We start from the raw sequence: 25799 nt of genomic DNA on the forward strand, positions 1-25799 counted from the left end.
AATTACGGGAAGCCTTCTTAGTGATCATAGTAGTACTCTTGCTAATTGCCAATGCTGAATTATCCGACACCTTTGTGATTGTGACAGTACCCTTATGCGCCGCCAGTAGTGAATTATCCGACGCCTTTGTGATTGTGACAGCACCCTTATTATGCGCCGCCAGTTGTGAATTATCCGACGCCTTATCATTAGTGATGGTACCATCTGCAGTCGTCTGACCCGCTACCGTACAACTTTCAACACCCTTACGAGACGGCGACATCGATGACTTGCCGGAAGCCCTAATTGTCAACTCCATAGTAGCACTTTTTCTTGCTTTTTTAAGGATTTTTGAACTAGTGCAACGTTTTACTGGGTTTGTCTTAGAAATCAAGGGTTTTTGTTTTTGAGTAGTAGCATTCTTAACGGGTTCAGACACGATTCTTGTAAAACGAATCTTTTCGGATTTCATCAAAGATGGGTCAGATGGGTAAACAAAGTTCCACTTTATTACTTTCATTGACTCCATAGCTACTCTCTGATCACAGAATTGAAGAAAAGAAAGTAGGGTTTGTTTATTGCTAACTTTTCAAAGTTACTCGGAAGATCGACTGTTATGGGATGGATAGATGAAATACTTGGTAAGTATTCTTTTGGGTGATGGGATTCGGACTTATGTTGAGGGTTTGTTCCCTTTTATAAATAATGTAAATATTTGTTTTATGGAAACTGATTAAATAATGTAAATATTTATTAAATAACGTAGTATATAATTTGTTATACGTATTAACAATTTCGTATTTATCTAAAAAAAAGTAGACGGTAATTTAAGTTCCCTAAGAGAAATAGGTAAATTGATCTTTTCTTGGGGTTCAACTGTTCAAGTCCTTCCTTTTTTTTCTTTTTCCAGATCTGTTACTTAGTTACAGATATGGTCTATGAACTTTTTGATTAAATTTTTTTTCGACATCTGAAAAACATACAAGAAATAAATAAATTTAAAACCAACTAAGTAGGGGAAGCGGAGACTAGGGACAAAGCAAAGCACTTAGCAACTGCTTTCAATGGAGAGTGAGTAAAACTTTTAGGAAACTTAGGTAGTACAAATACATAAATTGTTAAATGAGAATAAATATAAAATATTGTAAGACGAACGTAAAGTTATCAGAAAATGCTTACAAAGTACTCTCATATGTGTAAAAGTTATATACGAAGTAATTTTCAGTGATGAAATTTTTCTTTTAAATAGAATTATCCCTAAAACTAACTAATAATATAAAGGTACCCACCAGGCCCGGCCCTAGGGGGTAGGCGAGGGGTGCGACCGCCTAGGGCCCAAGGCGGAAAGGGGCCCAAAATAATTGTCTATCCATTAATTTAGTACTAGTAATAAACAACGCATTAAATACACATGTTATTTCCTTGGCACATTGGTAGAAAGTAGATTCTAAAGTTTTGATATAACTATATGTGAGCAACAAAATGCTTATTTGATGGACTATGGGTTTATAAGTTTTAAAATAGATAAGCATTTTAATGAAGACAAAATTAACTGATATTTTGATATGCTCAAAATGAACCTTTATTTCCAAAAAATATCTCTTTACGCATATTAATTATCTTGTAATTAAGTGAGTATTTATTTTATTGAAATATTTCAAGAAATCGACTAGAGCCGGATTTTGAAATTCTAGGATCCTGCAAAGGAGATATAGTAAGTTTTTATTGATTTGAATTCAACAATATAATGGATTTCACAAAAAAAAAAATTATTTCAGTTAAAGACGTATTATTTTGGAAGGGGCCCAAATCCCTTATTTCGCCTAGGGCCCTCAAAATGTCAGGACCGGGTCTGGTACCCACTAGAGTTGTCAATTCTCAACCCGAACCATTGAACCCGCTTGATAGTCCGATCGCTTAGAACCCATACCGTTAATAACCCACGAAAACCCAAAACCCCGATCCAATCCGATAATATTCAACCCGGATTCGAACCGACTCGGAAACATTAACCCGATTAAGACCCGAAACCCGATAACAAATCGTACTGCGCCACGCGGCAACCCAAACGGTTTCTACCCGAACCGAATGGGACCTGATACCCGTTAATGACCCGATCCGTTTCAATCTGAATCGTTTCAACCCGAGAAAATCCCGTTTAATCTGAACCATTAACAACCCGAACTGTTTCAACCGAACCATTTACAATCAAGACGGTTTACAACCCGAACTATTTTGTCCGAACCGAACTCCACCTATCACCTGTATCTAACCAACTTAATTTTACCTTCAAGGTTTTTTTATTACTCAAATTCATGTATTTGTTTTATTTTAACTTGTGATTTTAGTAACACACCGATATTTTTTATAACCTGACCAGAAGTACAACGTCCCGCTACGCATTTCATCCCGTTATTTATTTATCCACACGGTATGAACTCAAACCGATAAGAACCGAAATTATAAGTACCCAAACCGATGAGAACCCCAATCGATATAAATATGCACCCAATGTAACCCAGCTAAACCTATTCAACCCGACCCATTTCAGACTGTTTACAAATGAACACGACCCAATATAATGGATGGCTGGATTGAGTAAATTAAAATAAGTACTAATTATAGATATCGATCTAATTTACTATCTACATAAATACGAGAACTGGCCGGGCATAAAAACTTAGCCTACGTTGAAGATCCGAGAATCGGTACAAAATCTAGTGTGTAGCAATAACAACAACGAGACTACTATGAAATGTTTTAAAGAGTTGTCAAGATTAACAATAAATGAAGGAAATGGGGAGCTATAATGTAAATGAAAATCGTTTTCTTTTAATTAGGTTAAGAGTGTTACAAAAATTGATAACTAAGGTGTACAAAGATGAAATTTACGCATGCAAAAATGAAATTTGTAAATAGGTTACGAAAATGGAATAAATTAATCTCGTCTTTCTTTCATCCAGACTTTCTGCTCAAATAATGATCTCCAACACTCAGGAATACATGTTGTCCCAGCAGTACGTCAACTGATGGTTGATCTTTGATGCAGTTAACTCTAATCTGAAAATTGTTAAGAATATATAAGAGAAAATTAGAGATAAATTTTAAGGGAAGCAAGTCGGTTTCCTTAGAGTCACAAATGACACAACACAGGGACATTACCTTGCCATTCCCGGCATTAAATTCAGACTTCAGGTTGTTAGAATCTCTTGATCTAAGGTAAACCTGTAAACCATGTGCGAAGGTTGTGTTTCCTGCAATTGCACAAATGTGGTGTGAGGGTCAAGCTGAAATTGATAACTAAGTGATAATACGGAGTAGTTTACATAAGATTTAAGAACTCAAACCTTCATATAATCCGAGCAGAGCTTCATCATTGAACATCAATGTTGGCCTTGACAGACTGATTGTGAACGACATGTCATATACACCATCAAAAGCTTCTTCGCTGAGAATAACCTGTAAATTATATGAACCAAGTAGCAAATGCTCAGATAAACAACTTCAAAAGATTTGCAACGTCTTTAATAGAATTGCAGGGCTGTAGGCATATACTATATTCAAGCTTAAATTTCTTTTCACCTCCTAAGTCCTAACAAGGTTTCTTCAAATTCAAATTACATTATCAAAAGAATATACACTCTGTAAAAACTTAGTCAATCTGTCTTGCAGAAGCAAATTTATGTCGACTATACATCATTAATGGAAATACGACTTCCTTTATTGTATACACAACCAATAAGTGAGGTTCTAGTGAGACAATAACAATGACAGTGACAGTGACGGCACAATAGACCGTGCAATGATCTGCTCTGATAATTATGGATTTGGTTTTTTTAATTCAAAAAGGAACGTTTGTCACCAATAAACACAGTAATCGTAAAGGATATAATAAAGCAAGTTTTAATGTATGCTATATAAGCAATGAATTTTGCGCAACACAACAATCAATTAGGTCATTTAGATGAACAAATTACTAGGTCATTTAGATGAAAAATTTACTACACATGCACAAATATGTCAAGCAAACAATATAAGAACTTACTGCATGAGACGGCATGAAATCTGCAAGAAGTAACGGGGAGCCAATAGCCTCCTTTATGTATTGTTCCTGCACAACAAATAATATACTCATTAAGTATTTGCAGTTTAAAATGATAGGAAATCAATAAAAGAACATAGGTGAAAAGTGTTAAAAGTTCAATGCTGCCAGAATGAATCAACAGCACCAGACATCTCTAACAATGGTGTATGCACCAGATTTGTCTACTGGCTACTCAGCAACTGATACAAAAGTTAGGTTGAAATATTATAGTAATTAGTTACTCCGAATGATAGAGCAAGAAACAATAGGTGTCATGTTCTTAATTGACTTTACCAGGTTCATTTGGCAAAGGCCTTGGGTTTCATTCTTGTCCAGTTGCATAAGACCAAGAATTGAATCGGTTAATAAGGAGGTGGGTCGTCTAAGAGTCTGCAACTTCCTTGTACTGAAAGCATGTCTATAAAATATAAATGGCTATGTATTCATTTGGCAAGAGAACGAGTTTAATTGTTCTGGAAGAATGTGTGATGGAGAAGTAAGAGTCAATGAAAGTGCTGGAATGGTTTGCTCTCATAAAGCTGACAATAGGAAACTGAAGGAGTTTCTGAACCAAGAAGTTTTTCCTCGGGTTGATATACTGCATTTGATGGTTCTTCAGAAGCTATGAAATTTTCTTAGGCTATACATATGATGTCCACCCTTGTTCTAGGCTTCCAGTACTTCATAGGTAGGATTCCTTTGCCTGATACAGTTTTGCACATAGTATAGGGCTTTGTATTGTTGTAACTTGTAACGGTGGATCTCAAAGATTTTAGTAAATTTTACTTATTTACCACAAACAAAAAAGTTCGACAGATTTCAAATGGAAACCATTAACGGCAACTCCTTTGCCAATCATAAAAAATGCAAGGAGTGCGAGTTGAGTCAAAATGTATCCCACTACACCATTCATATTTACTTCAACCAGTGTCAAGCCCTGGAGGCGGGAGAGGGGAGATGAGGTGGAGAACAGCACAGAAATCTATACTTCAGCAATCCATATATTATGATAAGGATCTCATTACCTGTGAACTCAGAGCCTGCTTCAAGGTTGGTGCGTCCTTTTCTGATGGACTAAAGTACACTTCCACAACATCAGTAGGTTCAAGACTTGCCTTTTTCCGCAACTTTTGGATACGGTTAACAACCTAGAAGGTTTCGGAAAAGGACAAAAAAAAAACTTTGATTAGGATAATAAAGAGTCAATGCAGCTTTGCTTCAACTTTTTCTAGGCTCCTGTCATCTGAAACTCAACTCTCACTAAACTAATTTTCAAAGGAAAAGCCTACTTACAATGTCAACACATTCAACACGATTTTGTGAGTTTAATGTATTAGAATCAGGGAACATTCAGTAGATGAGGTTGGCAAAAGAAGGGCACATGAAATTCCTTGTATAATTGCACAGAAATGATAATGAAAGCAGACAGCAGATACAAGTAAATGTTCCACTGAAAACATTAAATGAGAATGGTCACTGACAAACCTCGCGAGCTACTCCAGCTTCAACCAATGATTCATCAGCATGTAGGTCAAGAATAACCAACACATCACCTGCAACGTGAGTTGAAGCTGTAAGGGGCAGCACAGTCACAAATTAACATGTTCACCTTAAATGTACTTTACAATAATTATTACCATCTCCAGCAGCATCAATTTCCTTTTCTGTTGTGTTATCAGGGCGTTTGAAATCCCTCAAAACCTGGAAATTCATATAAGCACAGTACATTTAAATGATTTGTTGACTTGAATGAATGCAAAGAAAATCTAAGGGTACAAATGATAGATGTGAGTACATATTTCAAATTGAACTTGGTTAGGCTGTCAAATTTTCTATTGGGATTCAATTAGAAAAAAGATCTACCATTATTTGAGCTTGTGCTTGTTGAGTAATAGAAACATTATCCTTATCTAATATATGAGTTCAGAATTGTTAAATGTTATTTTAGGCAGGACCAAACAACACCTCTGTGATTACACTTGAACTGCATATCCACAGCCATCATATAAATTTGTTTGATACCCATATCATAAAAGACTTCAGGAAAATCATATACTTGTACTTTTAATATAGCAATCTCTTAGGCAAATACCGACATAAGTTCAGCACAGAAATAAACCTTAATGTCACTCAGCTTCAAACAGTGGCCAGCGATGGTTACTTCTCCAGCTTCCTCAAATGCTAATATGTCCTTCTGGGACATTGCCTTGACTTCCTTTGCAACCACTCCCATAGATTTACCAAGCCTCTTGCCAAGCACACTAGGAGAACAGACGCATATCAATTTACCACAGCTATTACCTGACAATGTCTATCAAATAAAAAAATCCATCCCCCCCCCCCCCCCCCCCCCCCACAAACAAACACTCTCGAGCACACAAAAAAGATATGATTGTGTAGCATACCTAAAATCAGGCTCAGCACGAAGAGAAGCATATCTCAATGGATCGTCACAAGGAACAAGAGATCTAATATTAAGCTCTTCAAGAACATACTGCAAATCACAGGCCCATAAACAAAAAAATTTCAAGTGAAGGAAACATAACAATTGAGAAAGAGATAAAGCCCGCAGGACACATAGTTTTCTAGAGAGCACGAAGCCGGAAATATTACAAATAAGCCCTATCCCAAGCACACGTCCTTAATCTAAACTCTCCACTAAATGGATCAAGGTGGGACATGGCAGAATCATCCAATGTGCCAGTCCAGGATCACAAATTTCGCAGTGTTCGACAACCATTTTGTCACCCCCCCCCCCCCCCCCCACCCACACACCACCTCAACACAAAATATGCTCAAGCGAGGAAAAAAGAGAAAATTTAATTGTTAGAGTAAACCAAAACACATAGATTGCATGCTGAGACTGCAAATTGTGTGAAAGTGGATTGGGTCTGCCTAGAAAGAAAATTCTTAATCTCTCTTGACAAAAATTCCAAGTTTTGAATTAATGTCCTTCCACTGAATTCTTGTGGATGGTATTATCCTACAGATTTAATTTCAAATGGAATTTGGTTACCAATCACTTAAGAGAATCTCTGCTAACGTCCATGAGGACCATGACTTAGTGGTCATAAAACCAACTAATATTGATGAATTGTCAGAAACAAAATCAATTCCAACCGGATGCATGTGAATATGACAACAGCGCAGTTAAGTGTACAACATAATGAAGATCACAGGATGATGTGAAGCTATAAATAATTGCTGGATTGGCTGCAACTCATGACTGTACTGTTTTTCTTTCTTGTTTTAAAAACTTCGGGAGGCAGCAGCAGTTTGAAGTAAAAAAGTTGTCAAATTCATCTACCAAGGTCCAAGGCAATCTTTCCTGATTAAATTCCCACCCCCGTTCACGCGGTTCAATGAAACTCAAATCTATGCAATGACCCAATACACCTTTGAAATATATGTACCTCTCTTAGTCTTCCGGCAATATCATCAAGAAAATCTCTGTCAGGATGTACCACCACCATCTCCCTGTACTCCCGATAACAACCAGAAAGTCTAATGAGCCAGTAGCTACATGGAATATAAATAAAGAAGCAAAACAAATGTAAGTCACAAAATACTACCTTAGGGGTGTCTTTAAAGGCTTGTTGTGACGCTCACGGATATTACGTGCAAGATCAATGATCTTTGTCATCCGTGACACACTTTGGACGATGCGCTCTTCTCCCTAAATTACAAGAATTAAATTAGAGTGAGCTTTAATTGTGTGATTATGTTATGAAATTCCTTTCACAAAATAAAAAAAATCCCCAGTTGCTTTATTTTCTTGAAGTTCATGCCAAAGAGACTACCTTTCCTTCTTCTTCAGGGAAACTGCAATAATGAATGCTCTCTTCTGCTACATCACAAACTTTTCTCAAATTTTGGTATAGAACTTCGGTGAAGAATGGTGTCAATGGAGCCATAGCTATACATGAAGTTAGCAGTACCTAGAACCATAATCAGTGAAAACTGATTAAAGAGTATAATATAACAGATTGACGCCATGAGCTATAATGACATGCTTGTCAGCTTTCAATGAGCAAAAAAGTTATTCATGTCAACCAGACCACGCAGCATATAACTGACAGTACTGACTTTGTGACAAAATATCTTAAAAGGAGCCATGTAAAACCACCAGGAGACTCTTATCTTCAGACCATGAGGCTAAGAGTTTAATCCTCACCCAGCAAACCTCGTGGCCTGTTGGGCCAATGGAGGGCTGAGCTAGGAATCCTAATTCCTTTTCGAAAATTTTTAAGGCAACAAGGACAGCTGAATGATACTGACCCACAGACAGAAAATTGTACAAAACAGGAATGCGTTGTAACCTCTTTCACTGTAGATACACTTGTTTACGAAATACATCAAAAAATAATAAAATATACTTCCTCCATTCCATATATATTGCACTATGGAGAGTTACGCGCTTTCCAAAACACGACTTTGACCCTTTATATCTCGAATTATGCGTAAATAAAAATTATGAAAAGTTGATATTTGGAAAGTATATATCGATACAAATCTAACAATATAACACATGACTACATTTTCCTTACGGATAAATCACAAAAGATGGTCAAATGTGATTGTGTGAATAGTGTAAAAATCCAAATGGTGCAGGGGAACGGAGGAAGTTCATTTTCCATTAGAAAAAATTTCACTGGTATAAGTTTATAGTTGCATCGATCATGGAATAGTAACTCATGTGACAATCAACCGAAATCATCCTATACGAATGACATGTTGCCATTTGGAAAGCAAATAATTAACACATATGACCCTAAGACTTTATGAGAAGTACATTACAGCTAACTACCGTGCAATGTATATCTAGAATTCTAGATATATTACTACACAAATTGGTTCACTCCCTTACTAGGACAAACCTTTAATTACAAGCATACTATATAACTCCCTCTGTTTCAAAATGCAAGGCACACATGATTCATGAATCATAAAATTGCATTTTAACTCTTGAATACTCTTAGCACATGTTGATAGACGCTAAAAGAAAAAGAAAAAACTATCATAAAACAACTAGCTTATAGATTCCACACAGAAAGAGAGAAAGGGAATGTCAACATGCTAGAACCTTGAAAACTACACTTCCAAGGACATCATATCAGATCAAAGCATATTGTAAGCCAATATTAACAAGCTAGCTTACAATGAAGGACAATACTCAGGTCAAGAACGTAACATACATGGTAAAGAGTGGACAGTGCAATTTTGCAGTCTTCCTCTCCAGTACGACCTTTTAGCCGCTTACGGTTGAACCTCACGTAGATGTTCGTCAGATCATCAAGAAATTTTAGTAGCTGAGGAACCACCTGCAAAAATGATGTAAAGAGGTCAAAAAGAATTTCAAGCAATCCAAATTACTACGCAGTTAGTTTAAAAAAGGATTCTAATTATCAGCACACTACATGGGATACAACTCATAGAAGTCTGGATAAAAAGAATTATTCGGAAATAAAATTACTGTATCATTGAGCAAAAGAATGTAATGCAGAGGACAAAATAGTCCTCTAGAAACTGAATTAGACCAAAAGCATGTGGACCACACTTTACATAATCCAACAAAGACCTACAGAAAGGCCCTACAAAGTAACACCAAAAAGAAACCAGAGAGGACACAAGATTTTGTGAATTGAGGAGAGCAATAATTATTTTGTGTAACAACATTCTATTTTTCGTCACTATTTCCAATTCTATCCAAAATGGAGGATGTATGCAAGCACTTGTCTACCCAGAGGCAAAGAGGCTACTCCCATCAAAAATCTTTAGCCAAATATGTAGACCTGTGTGCTACATAAGATGAGCAATGAAAAATAAATAATGGCGCTAGTATAAGAGCCATTAAATTTTTCCTATCAAAATGCAAATCTGAAAAGTAAAAGAAAAAAAAGAAAAAAAAAAAAAAAAGAGGTCCAGTAAGCTTTGACAGCTATATGTGAAAAGGAATTACCTACCCTCTGGAAAGATTGGTGCCTTATTAAAGGAATAAATTCATATGGCATACCAAATAAAAAAAATGAAACTACTTTGATTAGAAATAAGTAACGAACCGTATACAACCGGTAAGCCTCCATTTCTTGTCGGACAAAATGAACCAGGTGTTGGGTCGCCGAATTGATCCACTGGTCAAGGACATTGGAAGAGTTCTTTAGAGCACTTCGATCAACCGGAATGAAAGTTCCAAAACCTTCAATTTCAAGTCTCTTTGCATTCTGAACAAGAAATCTATATGCATTGTACCACGGAAGGAAGACATCTCTAATCTGCACGTCCATCAAACCAGACGATGGTAAAACATATTGAAATATTAGTCTATATATATAAAGAAAATTTATCATAAACCAAACTCCAAAATAATACGGAGTATATTCTTGTAACAAAATAGTCAAAGTACTGAGAGGAAGTCGCCCTTACCATACCAAACACTCCCTCCTTTTTGAACCGTAAAGGCTCTGCACGAACAACTGGCGAATTTACAATATACAACCGCAATGCATCCTATACAAAATGTATACTATGTCAAGACGTATAAGGAACATTTTCAAGTCTTATTGATTCCACACAAAAAGCGCCTTCAACATACAGAACAAATGAAAGAAGGAGAAGTACACAACACTTACAGCTCCATACTCATTAAGAATTTCTGAGGGTGCAGGGTAGTTCTTGAGTCTCTTACTCATCTTTTTTCCATCTTCAGCAAGGACAAGCCCGTTGCAGATAAGATTTCTAAAAGCAGGCTTACCAAATAATGCAGTGGAAAGAACCATCAATGTATAAAACCTACAAGTGGAAGTGAAATAAACATGAAATTACACTTATATTAGCACATTCATATCTGTCAGAATGTCTTGTCCACCATCTAAAAAGCCAATAACCCAAATAGGTAAGACAGACCCATTTTGGCAACTTAGATTTCTGTTGACAATCAAAAATTACTCCAAGGGTAAATTTCATCAACATCAACACCAATGCCTCTAAAAAAGCGAAGCACTAAGTAGAATAACGAGGTCAAATGCACACCGCCTTAAATCCATGATACCAACGACATTTTCAAGTGACCTTTAATCAGTGTATATTTCAATTCTTGGCTTCCTAACAGAAAAATCACACCATAGAATACTTCTGCTTCCTTATCATAAGATCGTTACTCTTTTTTAAGGCTACCCTACAGATATTGTCTTCTTTACAATTAACTATATACATATATATTGAATCAACTACCCTTATAACCAATCCCAATTACTTACAGGCAAGAAGGACAATAGTGTATGTTCAAGAGAAGAAGATACTAACCACCCACGAGTTTGATCCAGTCCTTCAGCCACAAAATGCCCAGGGAAGTTTTTTTCAAATAGCTCACGATTTTCAAATGGATAGTGGATGTATGCATAAGGCATAGCACCACTCTCAAACCAGCAATCAAAAACCTGCAGGAATAACATTATTTAAAAATGAAAAAGCCACAATTTTATACTCCTATTACTATATACAACAAGTGCAAGGGGAAAAAATACATTCTTGGCACAAAAATTTGCAGTCTTATTCTGAATCAAACTCTGCAATGTTAAACAATCCAATCGACTTAAACTCTGCTAGAACCTGTTAGGCTACTGAAACCAATTGCACTAATGCTATTGAAATATCCAATGTAAACATGTTACTCATAAATTGCAAACATCGCAATTTAGATGACTTCCTTAAATAGAAAACATAGCTATTTTTGTTTCTCCTTTTTTACAATAAAACTTCTAGTTTTACACAATGGAACTTCTTTAACCCAAAATTTAAAAAAATTAAAAAAAATTAGTTATGTTTGTATTTCCTTATCTTCTAGACAAAAGATATTGATTTAATGATATACATAATATCTCAATAGATATATGTTAATACATCACAAGAATCCCTGGAAAGCTGATACAGCAAAAGCTAAAAAGCACAGCAGGGGTGCCTAAATATTACAAGGTAAATTACTCAAAAACAGAAAGAAAAACACGCCAACTGTCAAAAAGTAACTCGTATTAAATCCAAATTCATATATAAATCTAATTAAAAGTTATATGCCCTGATTAAAATGTCTTACATCATCCACACGTCGGAGGACACCGTTTCCATCCTTGGACGGAATAGTAATGTGGTCGATGAAGTGGCGATGCAAATCAGTAACCTGTAGAAGATATATTGTTAGTAAAGCACATATATACAAACATAAAAGAAACATTACATAAAATTCAACCAACAAAAAGGACACAACCAGAAATGAGATAAACACAAAATGTATATCCAAACCATCGTTACAAGAAGACAAAAAAAACAGCATGCTGTGAACAGCATATTTTTCACAAATCTTAAGGTCTGAACAAATCTGGATCATCAGAACTTAGCTTTAGGTGAAGATCCATATCACACTGGTTAGCAAGAAAATTCAAGATTTTACTGTCTCTTGACTTGCAACAGAAGCAAGATATTCCCAGGGTATAACCCCCTACACCAAGTCGCCAACCATCCAGAAACATTCCAAGGCACTACTCCAAAGATTATGTTTAGATAGGTCCCATGATCCAAGTGATAAAAATTGTCTAGAGAGTTCTGACTAAGCTATACCATATCTAAATGCAGACATTGCATGCTTAAAATTTTAAAAACACATTTATGGCAACCATTTTAAAAGAGTGCATAAAAAGTAAGGGCATTTAAGGACATGGATTATATTGACAGATACTTCTTTTGTTCTTTTTTAAATGACACAATTATTTAGGCACGTTTGTCAATGCACGATTTTAAACATTAATATCTTCAATTATGGATAAGAAAAAATATTAAAATTTGATATTTAAAAACTATTTATTGAGACGAATCTAATAAGACCCCGCACGACTATGTTTTTTTTATCACAAAAGGAAGTCAAAGGAGCTTGTAAGAATAATGTCAAAAACTCAATTGTGTCATGTAAATGAGAACGGAGGAAGTATATTATTACCTGCAAAAACTCATCATGATTACACCTAAGAATCTTAATTAATATTCATCCTATTGTAGATAACAAGTTCAGAAAACAATCTCCTCAACATTGTGCTCCTGGGGGTGAAAAGATTCCTAATTACCACAAGATTTTAAATTTAATTGTGCCGGAATTTGTTAAGCCAAATTAAAAAAAAAGTTCCTTTTTTGTGCCAAATTATTTTTAGGCAAATTTGCCAAAAAGGACCTTTTATAACTCAAATTTTGCAAGAAAGGACCTTATATAATTTTTTTTGTGAAAACACACCTTAAAGTAATTTTTTTTGCGAGAAAGGACCTAAGGAAAGTTTCTAGCATTGACTGAGCTTTTCCGGCCATTAACTTGCACGTGAGCAGCACGTGTGGCTTACGTTAGCTAAAGACAATGATTTTCCCGACTCTTGAATTTTCAAACTTGATTTTATTTCGGGTTTTTTTTTCAACTTTAGGTTTTAAAGCTTAGAATTTTGGAGGAAAATTGGGTGTGATAAGCAAAATAATGCCACACGTGCTTCTCACGTGCAAGTCAATGGCCGGAAAAGCTCAGTCAATGCCGGAAATTTACTTTTGGTTGTCTTTCGCAAAAAAAAATTACATTAACGTGTGATTTCACAAAAAATAAATTATATAAGGTCCTTTCTCGCAAAAAAATTTACATTAAGGTGTTATTTCACAAAAAAAATTATATAAGGTCCTTTCTCGCAAAATTTGGGTTATAAAAGGTCCTTTTTAATAAATTTGCCTTATTTTTAACTTGAAAATAAAAAACAGATGCTAAGCCAAACAACTTCCTTTTTACAATCAATTATTAAGCTATTTTCTCTGCCATCCAACCCTCCCTCCTTCCATAAATGCGTAGTAAATGTATTTTCTCTCTACTTCTCTCAATCCTGCCAACAAGCATGTTATCATGATTCACCCCTCCTCTCCATCCTCGTATTTCTAGAATAAAAGAGTAAATACACATCGAAAGCAAGGTGGGTGTCATCATGCCTGATGCACCAAACTATACATATTCAGTTAGACTACAGATCTAATGGGTATTGTAACCATAGAAATTAACTCCAGTATAATCCTGAGTCCACTTTTTACCATGATCCTTTATAGATTCCCTGTATCCTTTCTTGAAACTTCTTTCTAGAAGTTGTTAATACAACAAACTCATAAAGACGCCTCAAGGTTATTTAAACCACAGGTCAACAACTTAAGAGTGGCAACTAGAAACTAAAAAATCAGAAAATAAGTTGAAGAAATCAATCCTTAAGGCTCATCACTCTAATCAAAGGACATCACAACTTCTTATCACAAATAGTGACCTCAACATACACTGGACGAGCCACGTCCCATTTTCCTAACAAGACTGAACCCCTTATCCCAACCATAGCCTTTTCACAAGTACCCCCTCTTCTCTTGTGAACAATCTCCATGAAACTTTAGTTCCTTGTCTCTACAACTGCATACGTCTCTTCTCAACATAATAAAAAGAAAGGTCACTTTCTGACATCTTATCTTCAATAGATCAGCCAACTTGCCTCTGACCACTTTAATCTTGAACTGATCCTTCCTACTATTGCTAATCTTTTAAAATTATAAACTAAATTAGAATATACTTTCTTGGATAATATAGATATATATCCAGAAAGTATGGCAGTAGCCAGTAACCCTCTGGAAATTTGCATGAAACAATTTACTGGAAGTATCCATGACATCCATCATAGGACAATACTCTCATATAGGTGCAAACCATGCTACCCAGGATAAGAATCTCTTTGTCAACGTGTACACCTAAACGTTAAGAAATTCAGTATTTTCCAATCTTGTAACCATGTCCAAGGCATCACATTGTGACCAAATCTCCAAAACATACAAAAATTTAAGTTAGCTAAGAAACCAAAGTAACATGGGCAACTGGGCATGTAGAAGAATTTTAGTCAGTGCAAAAAACCCATGTTGTAAATCAAATTAACATGATTTTACTACAAACAAGAGGATCTTTCCTATCATGGAAAAAATACAGTAACCATCACATCAAAGTTTCAATACAGAATATGACATTAGAATTATTTACTTGGAAACATGAGAGTGTGTGACAGCTAAGAAAGCTAATTAATCATATAATGCATCTCCCCTTAGGCAAAAGTACCAGCTTAAGTAGTAAAGGATATGACAAACCTTTTCCCCTGATTCTCTTTCAAGTTCCTCAATGGATGAAATGACTCTCATTTCCTTTCCATCCTCACTCATCCAAATAGGAAGAGGTGTGCCCCAAAATCTGCTTCGACTAACAGCCCAATCTCTAGCATTTTCGAGCCAATTGTGGAAACGTTTCTCCTACAAGTTATAGAAACCAAACATGATATTACAACACAGAAAAATCAAATAACCATGAATATTCGAAAAATATAATGACTAAACTGAAAGAGAACCTTGACAAAATCAGGAACCCAGTAGGTCTTCTTATTATTCTCAAGCAATTGGTCTTTGATCTGTTCCACTCGAATAAACCTGCATATATAATATAGCAAAACAGTGACTAAATATTATCTTGCAACAAAAAAAGAAACATATTCAGAGCTGAATTATGCAAAATTTTGAATGCAACTATTGCAGCAAAAGCATAAGACAGCCATCCATCAATATTGAACATGTAATATCAAAACGCTAGGACAACGCCCAGATTACTATAATTATCACACACAAAAAGAGACACCCAATTGCTACCAATCCCATTGTACATACCAGCTGGGAACAGCTCTGTAAATGAGAGGGGTTTCAGATCTCCAACAGAAGGGATAAGAGTGGGTAAAACTTCCTTGTTTGAGGAGCCTGCCTCGTTGCTGTGAAACAAAAGGAGAATACCATGAGAATACAAGAATTTGCATCTGTATCAGACTAGCCAATTCAAAGAGAAAAGAAAACAAGCACCAGCACTACAATTACTTCCCCACATGGGACTGACAAACCCCTTTATTAAATTGTCACTTATGGGGACAAAACAGAATGAGAAAATCAAATATCCTTGCCTTTACTGCATTTATAATTTCTTTATCAGCATCCTTGACGTACAGTCCTTTAAATTCAGAAACTTTTTCAATGAAGCGCCCATCTTCATCAACAGCTACGATCAAGTCTGGCCCCTGAACATGCCGAGTGAGAAAATCAGTACCAGAAACAACCAGTGTTGAGATTACAAATAAAAAGCTAGTAGCTAACCAGTTCGATTATTTTGTTCTCAAGGCACACACGGTAATCATCTTCTCCGAATGCTGGAGCACAATGAACAACTCCAGTTCCACTATCATCTGTCACATAGTTGTCTGCCACAACCTTGAAAGCCACGTCAGAAAACTCGTTGAAATAGTCAAACAAAGGTACGTACCTGCAACCATGACATTTGAATTTCGAATATCAGAATCAAGACGAGAAGATTAAAAAAAAAAAAAGAGAAGACAAGATGACCTCAAGGCCCTCAAGAAGGCAAGAGGAAAAAATTATCAAGCCAGGGACACATCATTCAAATTGTCCTAATGCGTAATATTTTTTTTACGTATTGTTGTCTTTTTTACAATCCATATCGAGAATGAAGTGAGGAACTCATAGGACAAAAGTTCCTTGTAAAACCACTAATCAGAACGTGGAAATGTGGAATAAGACTCTTCAGCCCAACAAGAAGCGTTTCATCCTCAAAAACCCTTGGATTGAGTGTAACACTGCAGCTGGTAAAATCAAACTGCACATGAAGGGAACATAACTAATTCAAGGAAACCTACAAAGAATTTCGGTTCAATGAACAAACAAGACCAAGTTTCAAAGGTAGACCAAAAGTACCAAATAATATCATATTCTAGGTCTGCAATATGAAATGAGAGGAAAAGAAGAAATAAAATGCTCTCATCTCAAAATCAATTCATGAGTTCATGACAGAGAGGAACAGCGATGGTGTGTCCTTTTATTCAAAAGTAACAGAAGCAGAATACTGGAAAAAACCTAGTGCCGGTCCCTCCAAATTTCCAACCATTACAAAAATGTAGTGATACAATACAAGTAAATTATCCAGAATCAATTCCTCGTGACAATCACCAGAAAAGATTACCAATAAAAATGTTACTCTTGACCCTTGATTTGCACAATTAGTTTTTTACGGAGAGATTACCAACAGCTCATACTTATGATCAAGGAGTCAAAGATTACAACGGTTACCAATTTTAAGAGAACAGTTTTAAACTCATCCCCCTCAGGGATGCCATTGAAAGGAAAAGATTAACATAACCTACCCTTTCTATGTTGATATTAAGTTGGCTTTTGTTTCCACTCAGAATATCACTTAACACCACTGGGCATAATTAAACAGCTAAGAAAACATGTGCAAGAAAATGTTCCTGAAGGGTCCCTTATCCCCCCATCCTGGAGTCACTGATCTCAGGTAAACAAAACCTAGAACCTCCACCTCCTACCATGTGGAGGCCTCTGTCAATAAAGCTTGCCATTTAAATAGCGAACATGCGCACAGTATCCTAATTACCCCCTCTCATACACAATTAGTTCCCTTTTAGCTACACCTGTGGTAAAAACAAGCTTCTATTAGCAAATCAGTAAGATACCCAACCCATAGACAAAAATAAATGTTTCCCGAGTAAATAACTGGCAGTGAAGCAACTGATTCTCATCAATTGTCATCATTCACAAGGGATCAAGAAGCAGCTAACATATCACACATGGTTTCCATAAATATTTCTAAGTCCCCTTGTTTCGAACTGTTTCCTTTCTTTTAATCCAACATATTATCAACTCTACCGTCTTTCTCTACATATTATTCATCTATTGACCAAACAGTGAAACAATTTTTTACCAGATTTCTTAAGTAGAAATACTAATATCTTAAGGAAAATATATATATATATATATATATGTTCTACAGATATCGATAGACACTGCAATTTCAATCATTCTACAGCCTATCAACAACTGTTAGCAATGAATACAACAACAATGTTGTTTCAATGATTTCCAACATGCATAACGTAAAAAACTCTTAACTTCATGAGACATTTTAAACTGATACAACAGCAAGAACAACTAAAGGCTTAAAAACCCATCTCAGGAAAAATCTCAAAGACATGAAGTATTATCATCAGCTGCTATCAAGATGGTCCAATTCTTGAGTAAAAACACAAAAGTGTGAGTTTGGAGGACAAAGAATATACAATACCAAGAAAGAAATTACTTACTTCAGGCCCACCAATGATGTGCCTGAAACCTTCTCTAACAGCTCATATGAACTATCATCCAAGGAAGCTTTCTCAGAAGCGGAACCCTTATTCTTAGACTTGGAATTCTTGGCCTCGCCAGCTGACACGTTTGGTAATTTCTCTGCTTTTACCTTCTCCTTCGGAAGCTGCGACATGCGAGACTCTGCAACCACATAAGTAGCACCAGTAGCTTTGCTTCTCACCTATGCACAATATTTACCGAAAAGAAATTAACATTACAGTGCAAAAGTCCCCAAAAAAACATCGTGCATTGCTCCAAATCTTAGATATGAAGTAAGTAAATAATCTCTCTTTCAGACGCCATTTTGCCTCCTCTTTGCCTAAAGAAAATGCTTTAAAAGAAGTATGTTGTTGAACATACAACTAGTTAATTGGTTTAAGGAGGCCAGAGCAAATTCCTGAACAGTTCAATAATCATTGCGATTAGGATGAACAAAAGTTGATCAAATAGTTACAAATCTCACAGACGACTAGTCAAGATGGCTAGACCACAACACATCATTAGGGATTTAACGGATTTTCCTTTCTTGAAAACTAAAATCCTAATCATTGGCAGAAGTAAAATGCTGGCGAAACATGGAAAAAGCAAGCAAATTTTACCTGAAAGTTAAAAAAAAAAAAAAAAAAAACAGAGTTGATGCTTCCCTAATCAAGCAACTTGCATCTTTTCACAATCAACTTAACAATTTACAAGATATTCACATGGAAGAAAGAAACATAAAAGAGATTCAGGGAGCCTCGACAAGAATCTCCCCCACAGCCCTCCATATTTAGCCGCGTCACATTCAGAAAGATGCATTCGTGTGAAATTTCAGACAGTAAAGTAAAAGTCCTTATGAAAATCTCTCCCGCCCCTATAGAGTGTCAGAACGGTTAATAAAGCACTTCAATATTATTATTGACGCAATAGTTTGAAGGTTACTTCCACACATAATGAAATTTTTATCCAAGACTTTCCAAATTAAAGCATTTGTATTCTCAATCGGCATACCTTCCATGAATTTTAAAACAATAGGCAATTATGGGCTGATAGCCTGATACTAATGTCTTCTTGAGTTTTCTGAACGCCTTAATTGGTACTTCCTATAATCCTATAAGCCAATGGCGCAATACAATGTTGATTTGGAATCAAAAGGCTCATACAGGCCAATATGGACAAATCTAAACATCTAAACAAATCTGTACCCAACACCAGAAAAAACTGGCATCTGTAATGCGCATTAGTTACCATGGTCCAGATACTCTAGATTGCAATGGGGACATAAAACCAAAACATTACTCAATCTGATATTAAATTATTCAATCAACAAAACAAAGCACTAAGCTTGAAACCAAAGTACACTTAAGCCCTTGCAATCCATCAAGTATTGAGATTACAAAGCTGATGCAGCCCTTGAAATTAAAAGAAATTCTATGCAAAGGGAGGCAATACATAAGAAAGAGTTGTCACTACTCACATAGATGCATACACATAAAAACAAAACGGCAGAATCAGTATCAACTAGAAAAACAAGAAACGCACCTTTACATAGAAAAAATTCGCATTGATACACAATGCAAGGTTACTAGGAAGGGTCCATGGAGTTGTAGTCCATGCAACAAGAGATGCATTGTGAGGATCATCCACAATGGGAAAAGTGACCAGGATTTCAGGATCAGGTACTTCCTGCATCACTTATGATGTTAACAACACAAATAACTCAACATATACAGCTATTGTGCGAGTACAAAAAATTAAAGTGATAAACAAAGTCTCCAACCTTATAATTTGAATTGGCCTCAAAATTTGATAGAGGTGTCTTCAAACCGGTACTGTATGGCATGACCTGTAATAGACACAATATATATAATTAAAACAAAAGAGCATATATTGATTCAAGTACAGATCCATCAAGATTTTTATACACTAGGAAATGTAAAAACTGGAAGCAAAACAATAATAAACAGGGCTTATTACAAAGGTATTAGATGGATTGATTGGAATAACTATCTTGATTTAAACCTATGCAAAGGAATCTTGGATCACAAAATCCAACCGATTCAACTTAAGTAAGCCGATTATTCCAGAAAAATCCAAACAATACAAAACTAACATCAATCCCTATTGCCGATAGTAGGCATCTAAGTAAAATGTTAGGTGTTCCACTTTGTTGGAGATAGATGGAAGGAAAAAATAAATAGTTTGTGGTTAGAATAAATTATCAAATGGAACGCATGTATTTTTAGTCATAGAAAAAAGAAGGGTTTATTGAAAAAACAATTTTGACTTCAATCCACAAACCTAGAATACTCCATCCAAATCCAACTCCGATCCAAATAGCTTATTTGGAGTTTACTAATATTACATTACACTTGATCCAAATAAGATACAGTTATACACGCGGCTATACTGAAAAAATAGAAGAATAGTTATTTATCAACTTCTAAAGGTGGATGGTGTTCTGCTAGCTCAGCTCCCATATAATCCTTCATTCAAGAAAACACAAAACATTCTCACAAAGAACCCTCACATAGAAATAAATTCCAATAGGAAAAAGGCCATACGATCATAAAACCTCCCGTCATGTTTTCATCCCAGCCAAAAAGTGTTCATTCTATTTTATATAGGATCAACCAAGATGACAAGTTACATTTTCTTCATATGCGTCCTCACTCCAAAACATTGCTAAATCTACATTAGGTTCTCCTGAAAGAATGGCACTTGTCCTAAGAAAGTATTGATAAGCTTGTGGCTTCTCATTGCTTCCCTTATACGAAGTATGATTTCAGAGGAAATGTGTTTGTTCAAAAACTATACACAAATATATGGAATGAATTCTTTTGACATTTGTACTGTTTTTTTGGAATTATGCGATCACTTCTGTCATCACTCATCAAACTTAGCCAAGAGGCCCAAGACAGTTGTTAGAGTCTTTACCCATTCAAATACAGGGAAACAAAACAAGCTACAAATTGTTGAGACCAATTAAAACTACCAAGCAATTACCAACCCAGACCTATTAGAATGAGAAGCCAACATCAATGACTAGATTGCAGTTCCCATGTATTTTGATGAATTGTATCATCATTATTAATATTGTTAACAGGATTGATGTTCACCTTGATTTTTTATTGGACTCTAGTTATTTGAACTTTTGAAGACCACACTTATCCAAACTAATAGATGTCTACCAAATCCTTAGTTAGTAATACAACTACTGTAGTCAGCTCAGTGGAAACAAGAAATATCCACAAACATATCACCCTTTTATAGACATGATAATGCAGATATATCAGACCATGATCTCATCAACCCAGTAAACAGCCAATAATAGATATACAACTCAAGTCTAAGCATTGAACCCTTTTAATTGTGGCTGTCTAACAGAAAAATCTTTCCAATGTAATGTTCCTTGTCAGTAAAAACAGTCTCTAATGCTTAAGACTGAACTCTCCTTATTCAAATTAAAACCTGCCGCATAAAAAGCACACTAATTCAGCTAGCACTCAATGCACATAACCCAAATGTCAATTAACCCACAATAACAATGTAAACAAGTAAGGAAACCAGTAATCTAAATTAACTCTTTGGGGAAAAAAACATCAAAACCCTACTTTTAACACTAAAATCAGTCACTCAAATCAAAACACCCACTGACATTCAAACCAAAACCTGAAATCCCACATTACAAAACAATTAAAAACAGCATACATTAGCTAGCTTAGTTCGTAATACCGGAGACCATGTATCAAATCCTGTCTACATCACTAACCTTCCAAGGAAACAATCAAAAGAAAAACAAGCACAAACCTTAAACCCGCGATAAACAAGCCCCTTCTGATGCAGCTGAGAAAAGACCCACCAAATAGACTCCATAAAACCTAAGTCCATAGTCTTATACCCATTCTGGAAATCAATCCACCTTCCAGCTCTTCTCACAATCTGCTCCCACTCATTCACATACCTAGTAACAATTCCTCTACATTGTTCATTATATTTATCAATCCCCATCTCGATCACATCGGACCGACTTTTAATCCCTAGCATGGAATCAATTTCATGTTCAACGGGTACTCCGTGACAATCCCACCCAAAACGACGGGTGACATGGTGACCCGTCATTGATTTGTACCGGGTTACAATGTCTTTGATGGTACCAGCAAGGAGATGTCCGTAGTGTGGAAGACCTGTAGCAAAGGGGGGGCCATCGTAGAAGATGTATTCTGGGTTTTTTGAGGTTTTCTCCAATTGGGTTTCGAATGCTTTGATTTTGTCCCAGAATTCCAGGATTTTTTCCTCTTCTTTTGGAAAGGAGAAGTCTTTTCCCTCGCATACGTCTTCCATGATTGGAGAATGTGAGAGGAGGAGGAGAAAGTGCGGCGGTGGGTCTGCAGAGTGCGGCGGCGGGGAGGAGGAGCTAGGGATATTGACTGAGGATGGCTAAGCACAAGTGAGCTTGGGAGAACTGTTACTTTGGGGAAGACAGATAAATTGTACGAGTTCGCTCAGGTCGAATCGGGTTCGAGTTGGTCAATCACAATATAAGGGGTTTTTTATTTAAAAAAAACATCACCTTCCAAGTTCCAATGGGCTTTTAAAAGAACTAAATACGTACGATACAAGTTGGTGAAGTTGGTTGGAAGCTACTCCTTCCATCTTTTTTACGTTTTCCTTTTTTTTTGTCCCAAAATAATCTTTATATTTCTTTTTATATTATCACATAAATTCTTTAATATTCTATCAAAATTTGTGTCCAATGATTATTTTAACCAATTAAATTTCATTGGGCAATATAACGCAATTTGTACAAGTGAAATACCATTACGAGGTTGATTAACGACAACATTAAAATCCTATTGTTGAAACATTGTGAAATACCATTACGAGGTTGATTAACAACAACATCAAAACCATATTGTTGAAACATGTTTTATTGAGTTGAAGTGAAAATATTATTTATTAAACAGAGCTCAAAGGAGAAACTTAAGTTCAAGCTCGGTAAAATTAAATCAAACCCAAGCACAACCGTGATAGAGTTCGATCCTGTTAGGCTTTGACTAGCCCTACCAACAAGTGTTTGGATCAACTGGTAAGAAAATTGTTCCAACTTTATCAAGATCACGGGTTCAAGCCTTGAGAAAATAACATCATTTGTTGGTACAAGTGACAGTAGAACTTCCACATATTAAAGTCTGACATGGCACGAATTCAAATCAGTATGAATAGATCACTGGATGAGATATCTTCTTTTTTTCATTTATATTTTCACAAACCGTTGACTATTTGACTACTCCATATGTTACACCATCGACACAAAAAGAAGCACGGAGCGTTTGTTCACTTCACCTGAATTTCAATTATATTTGCTGACGTCCATCTTTAAACTCATGACCTCTCATATGTTAATGCAAAGTTTTATCCATCACCCCAACAATGAAACTTATGACTCTAAAACAATTTAAAAAAGAGAAAAGTCGTACTTATGAATGTAGGTAATTCTATAAAACTATAATGCACAAAATTTATTTATTTGAATAACAAATTTTCTCTTAATTAATTTTTATTCATTTACTAATCAAATCATCTTATTTAGGTAAAATATAAAGCCATGAAATTAACATAGAAAATAATAAGAAAAATAATGTTGCGCTTTCTTTTAGCTAATCAAGTGTGTGTTTTTTTTCTTCTCCATAATGTATTTCAACTTTGTAACTCAATTAAAAATTGTAACTTATAAATATTCTTATAAGTTATAAGTAAAGTAGTACCAAAACAAGAAGTTTTACACAAAAAATTTAAATTACTCAAAAATTTAGTTCACTGATTATTGGTTAACCAATTTTAATACGGAGTATTAAACTACATATATTATGAAATTCATAATATTCTCAAACTGCATATATAAAGAAATTTATAATTGAATTTGAAATGAATCCTAACACTTATAAAGCCTTGAACTTCTATTACTATTCACCCAATAGTGCACTTACCATTTTGCCCCCATTTTGTACCTTAATTTTTTTTTTTTTGTCTTATTCTTATCAATAGTGTGTGGACAATTATATCCTTTGTCATATAGTTACCATGTGTCTCTTTTTTTATTTTCTTTTTTCTTGTTTTCTTCTATTTTGCCTTACTCTTTCTTCCTTTTGTTGGGAACCAATAACCCATCCTACCAAATTTATCGCGTCACACTTTCTAACCTAGCTTTCCTCCGTCCTCTTCTCGTCTCTCCTATCAATGTTGCTTGTGGAATACTACAACATCAATGACACAATTATTGTGAACGTATGTATGATTTCATATTATTTATTACACGCAGTCGAACTTTAACATTGTTTTTCTAGCATTTAACGTAAATTTGTAAATGTGAGTTTTTAACATAACATTTCTGCAAACTAAATTTGTATACCTTGGGGAATCGTGCGCACTAGCGCACGGTCCAACAACTAGTTATAAAAAAAACTCAAACTATATGCAACACTCTGGGGCATCGCCCAGGTCTCTAACTAGTTATCTTATTTAAATGACCATGAACTTATCTTAATTTATCTTATCTTATCTTATTCATCCTTATTGGAAAATATAAAAAGGCATCATTTGAACATATTAACGCTTATCTTATACTCCATCCGCTTCGAAATAATGGGGACAATTTACCTTTTTATGATCGCCAATGTAAATCTTTGGACATTAATATCTCTAATTTTATATTCGTACAAATTATAAAAGTTGATATTCTGAAAGTACATATCGAGACAAATCAAACAAGATCCCTCATGATTATATTTTTCCTTACCCATAAATCACAAATGATAGTCAAAATTGAAATTTGTGAATAGTGTCAAAAGTCAAAGTGTCCCTATTATTTCGAAGCAGATGAAGTATTATCTTATCTTTTTTTTGGCAAATAAAGTTATATTATTACCAAAAGGGCAGCTTAACAAGCTTTACAATGATAGCAAGAACACAAAGGCAACAACAGCAACAACAAACAACTAGCTACAAACACCTAGCTCAATAACAACTGCCTTTGGCTATCACTAGCTCTACAAGCAACACGAAATTTTACATCCTGAAGCACAGCCTTAGGATCTCTGCATTTGTGATTAAACACCATCTCATTTATCTGTATCCAGATGCCATAAACACATTCAGCAAAGTACATAAGCAGCAGCTTATGTCTATCCCCAATCCTCTTTGTAGCCTTCAAAATCCATAGCAGCTCTTGATCAAGGTTAGAAGGTCTCCTGGCAAAATGTAAACTGTCTAACACTGATTGCCAAATACTAGCAGCAAACTCACAGTCAAAAAAGAGATGAGAAACAGATTCAGGACATTTTGAGCATAAGGGGCAAAGATCATCAGTCACTACTTTCCACTGAAGTAGCCTATCTTTTGTTGGCAACCTGTTCCATAACACTAGCTAAGTAATGAATAAACTTTTAGGAGTGGTTGTATTATTACAAACAACTCTCCT

The 25799-nt window shown here is 35.4% G+C and overlaps 1 protein-coding gene across 1 annotated transcript; it reads right to left on the reverse strand.

Annotated features, from left to right (window-relative positions):
- Positions 1–2791: 2791 nt before the first annotated feature.
- On the reverse strand, positions 2792–22892 carry LOC110777224 (isoleucine--tRNA ligase, cytoplasmic). Its single transcript, XM_021981834.2, has 27 exons — positions 22130–22892; positions 20100–20165; positions 19862–20005; positions 18298–18521; positions 16283–16448; positions 16093–16206; positions 15809–15906; positions 15496–15574; positions 15242–15400; positions 12153–12236; positions 11366–11499; positions 10693–10852; positions 10487–10570; positions 10123–10335; positions 9259–9384; positions 7864–8001; positions 7636–7739; positions 7477–7540; positions 6469–6557; positions 6183–6324; positions 5701–5764; positions 5549–5616; positions 5089–5211; positions 4025–4090; positions 3327–3438; positions 3142–3233; positions 2792–3039 (listed from the first exon to the last, which is right to left on the reverse strand). Exons 1-27 carry the CDS (start codon positions 22661–22663, stop codon positions 2935–2937), a joined length of 3552 nt encoding a protein of 1183 aa, XP_021837526.1. The 5' UTR covers positions 22664–22892; the 3' UTR covers positions 2792–2934.
- Between the last annotated feature and the right edge of the window lie 2907 nt (positions 22893–25799).

Source organism: Spinacia oleracea, chromosome 3 (genome assembly GCF_020520425.1).
Source record: "Spinacia oleracea cultivar Varoflay chromosome 3, BTI_SOV_V1, whole genome shotgun sequence".
NCBI classification, from domain to species: domain Eukaryota; kingdom Viridiplantae; phylum Streptophyta; class Magnoliopsida; order Caryophyllales; family Amaranthaceae; genus Spinacia; species Spinacia oleracea.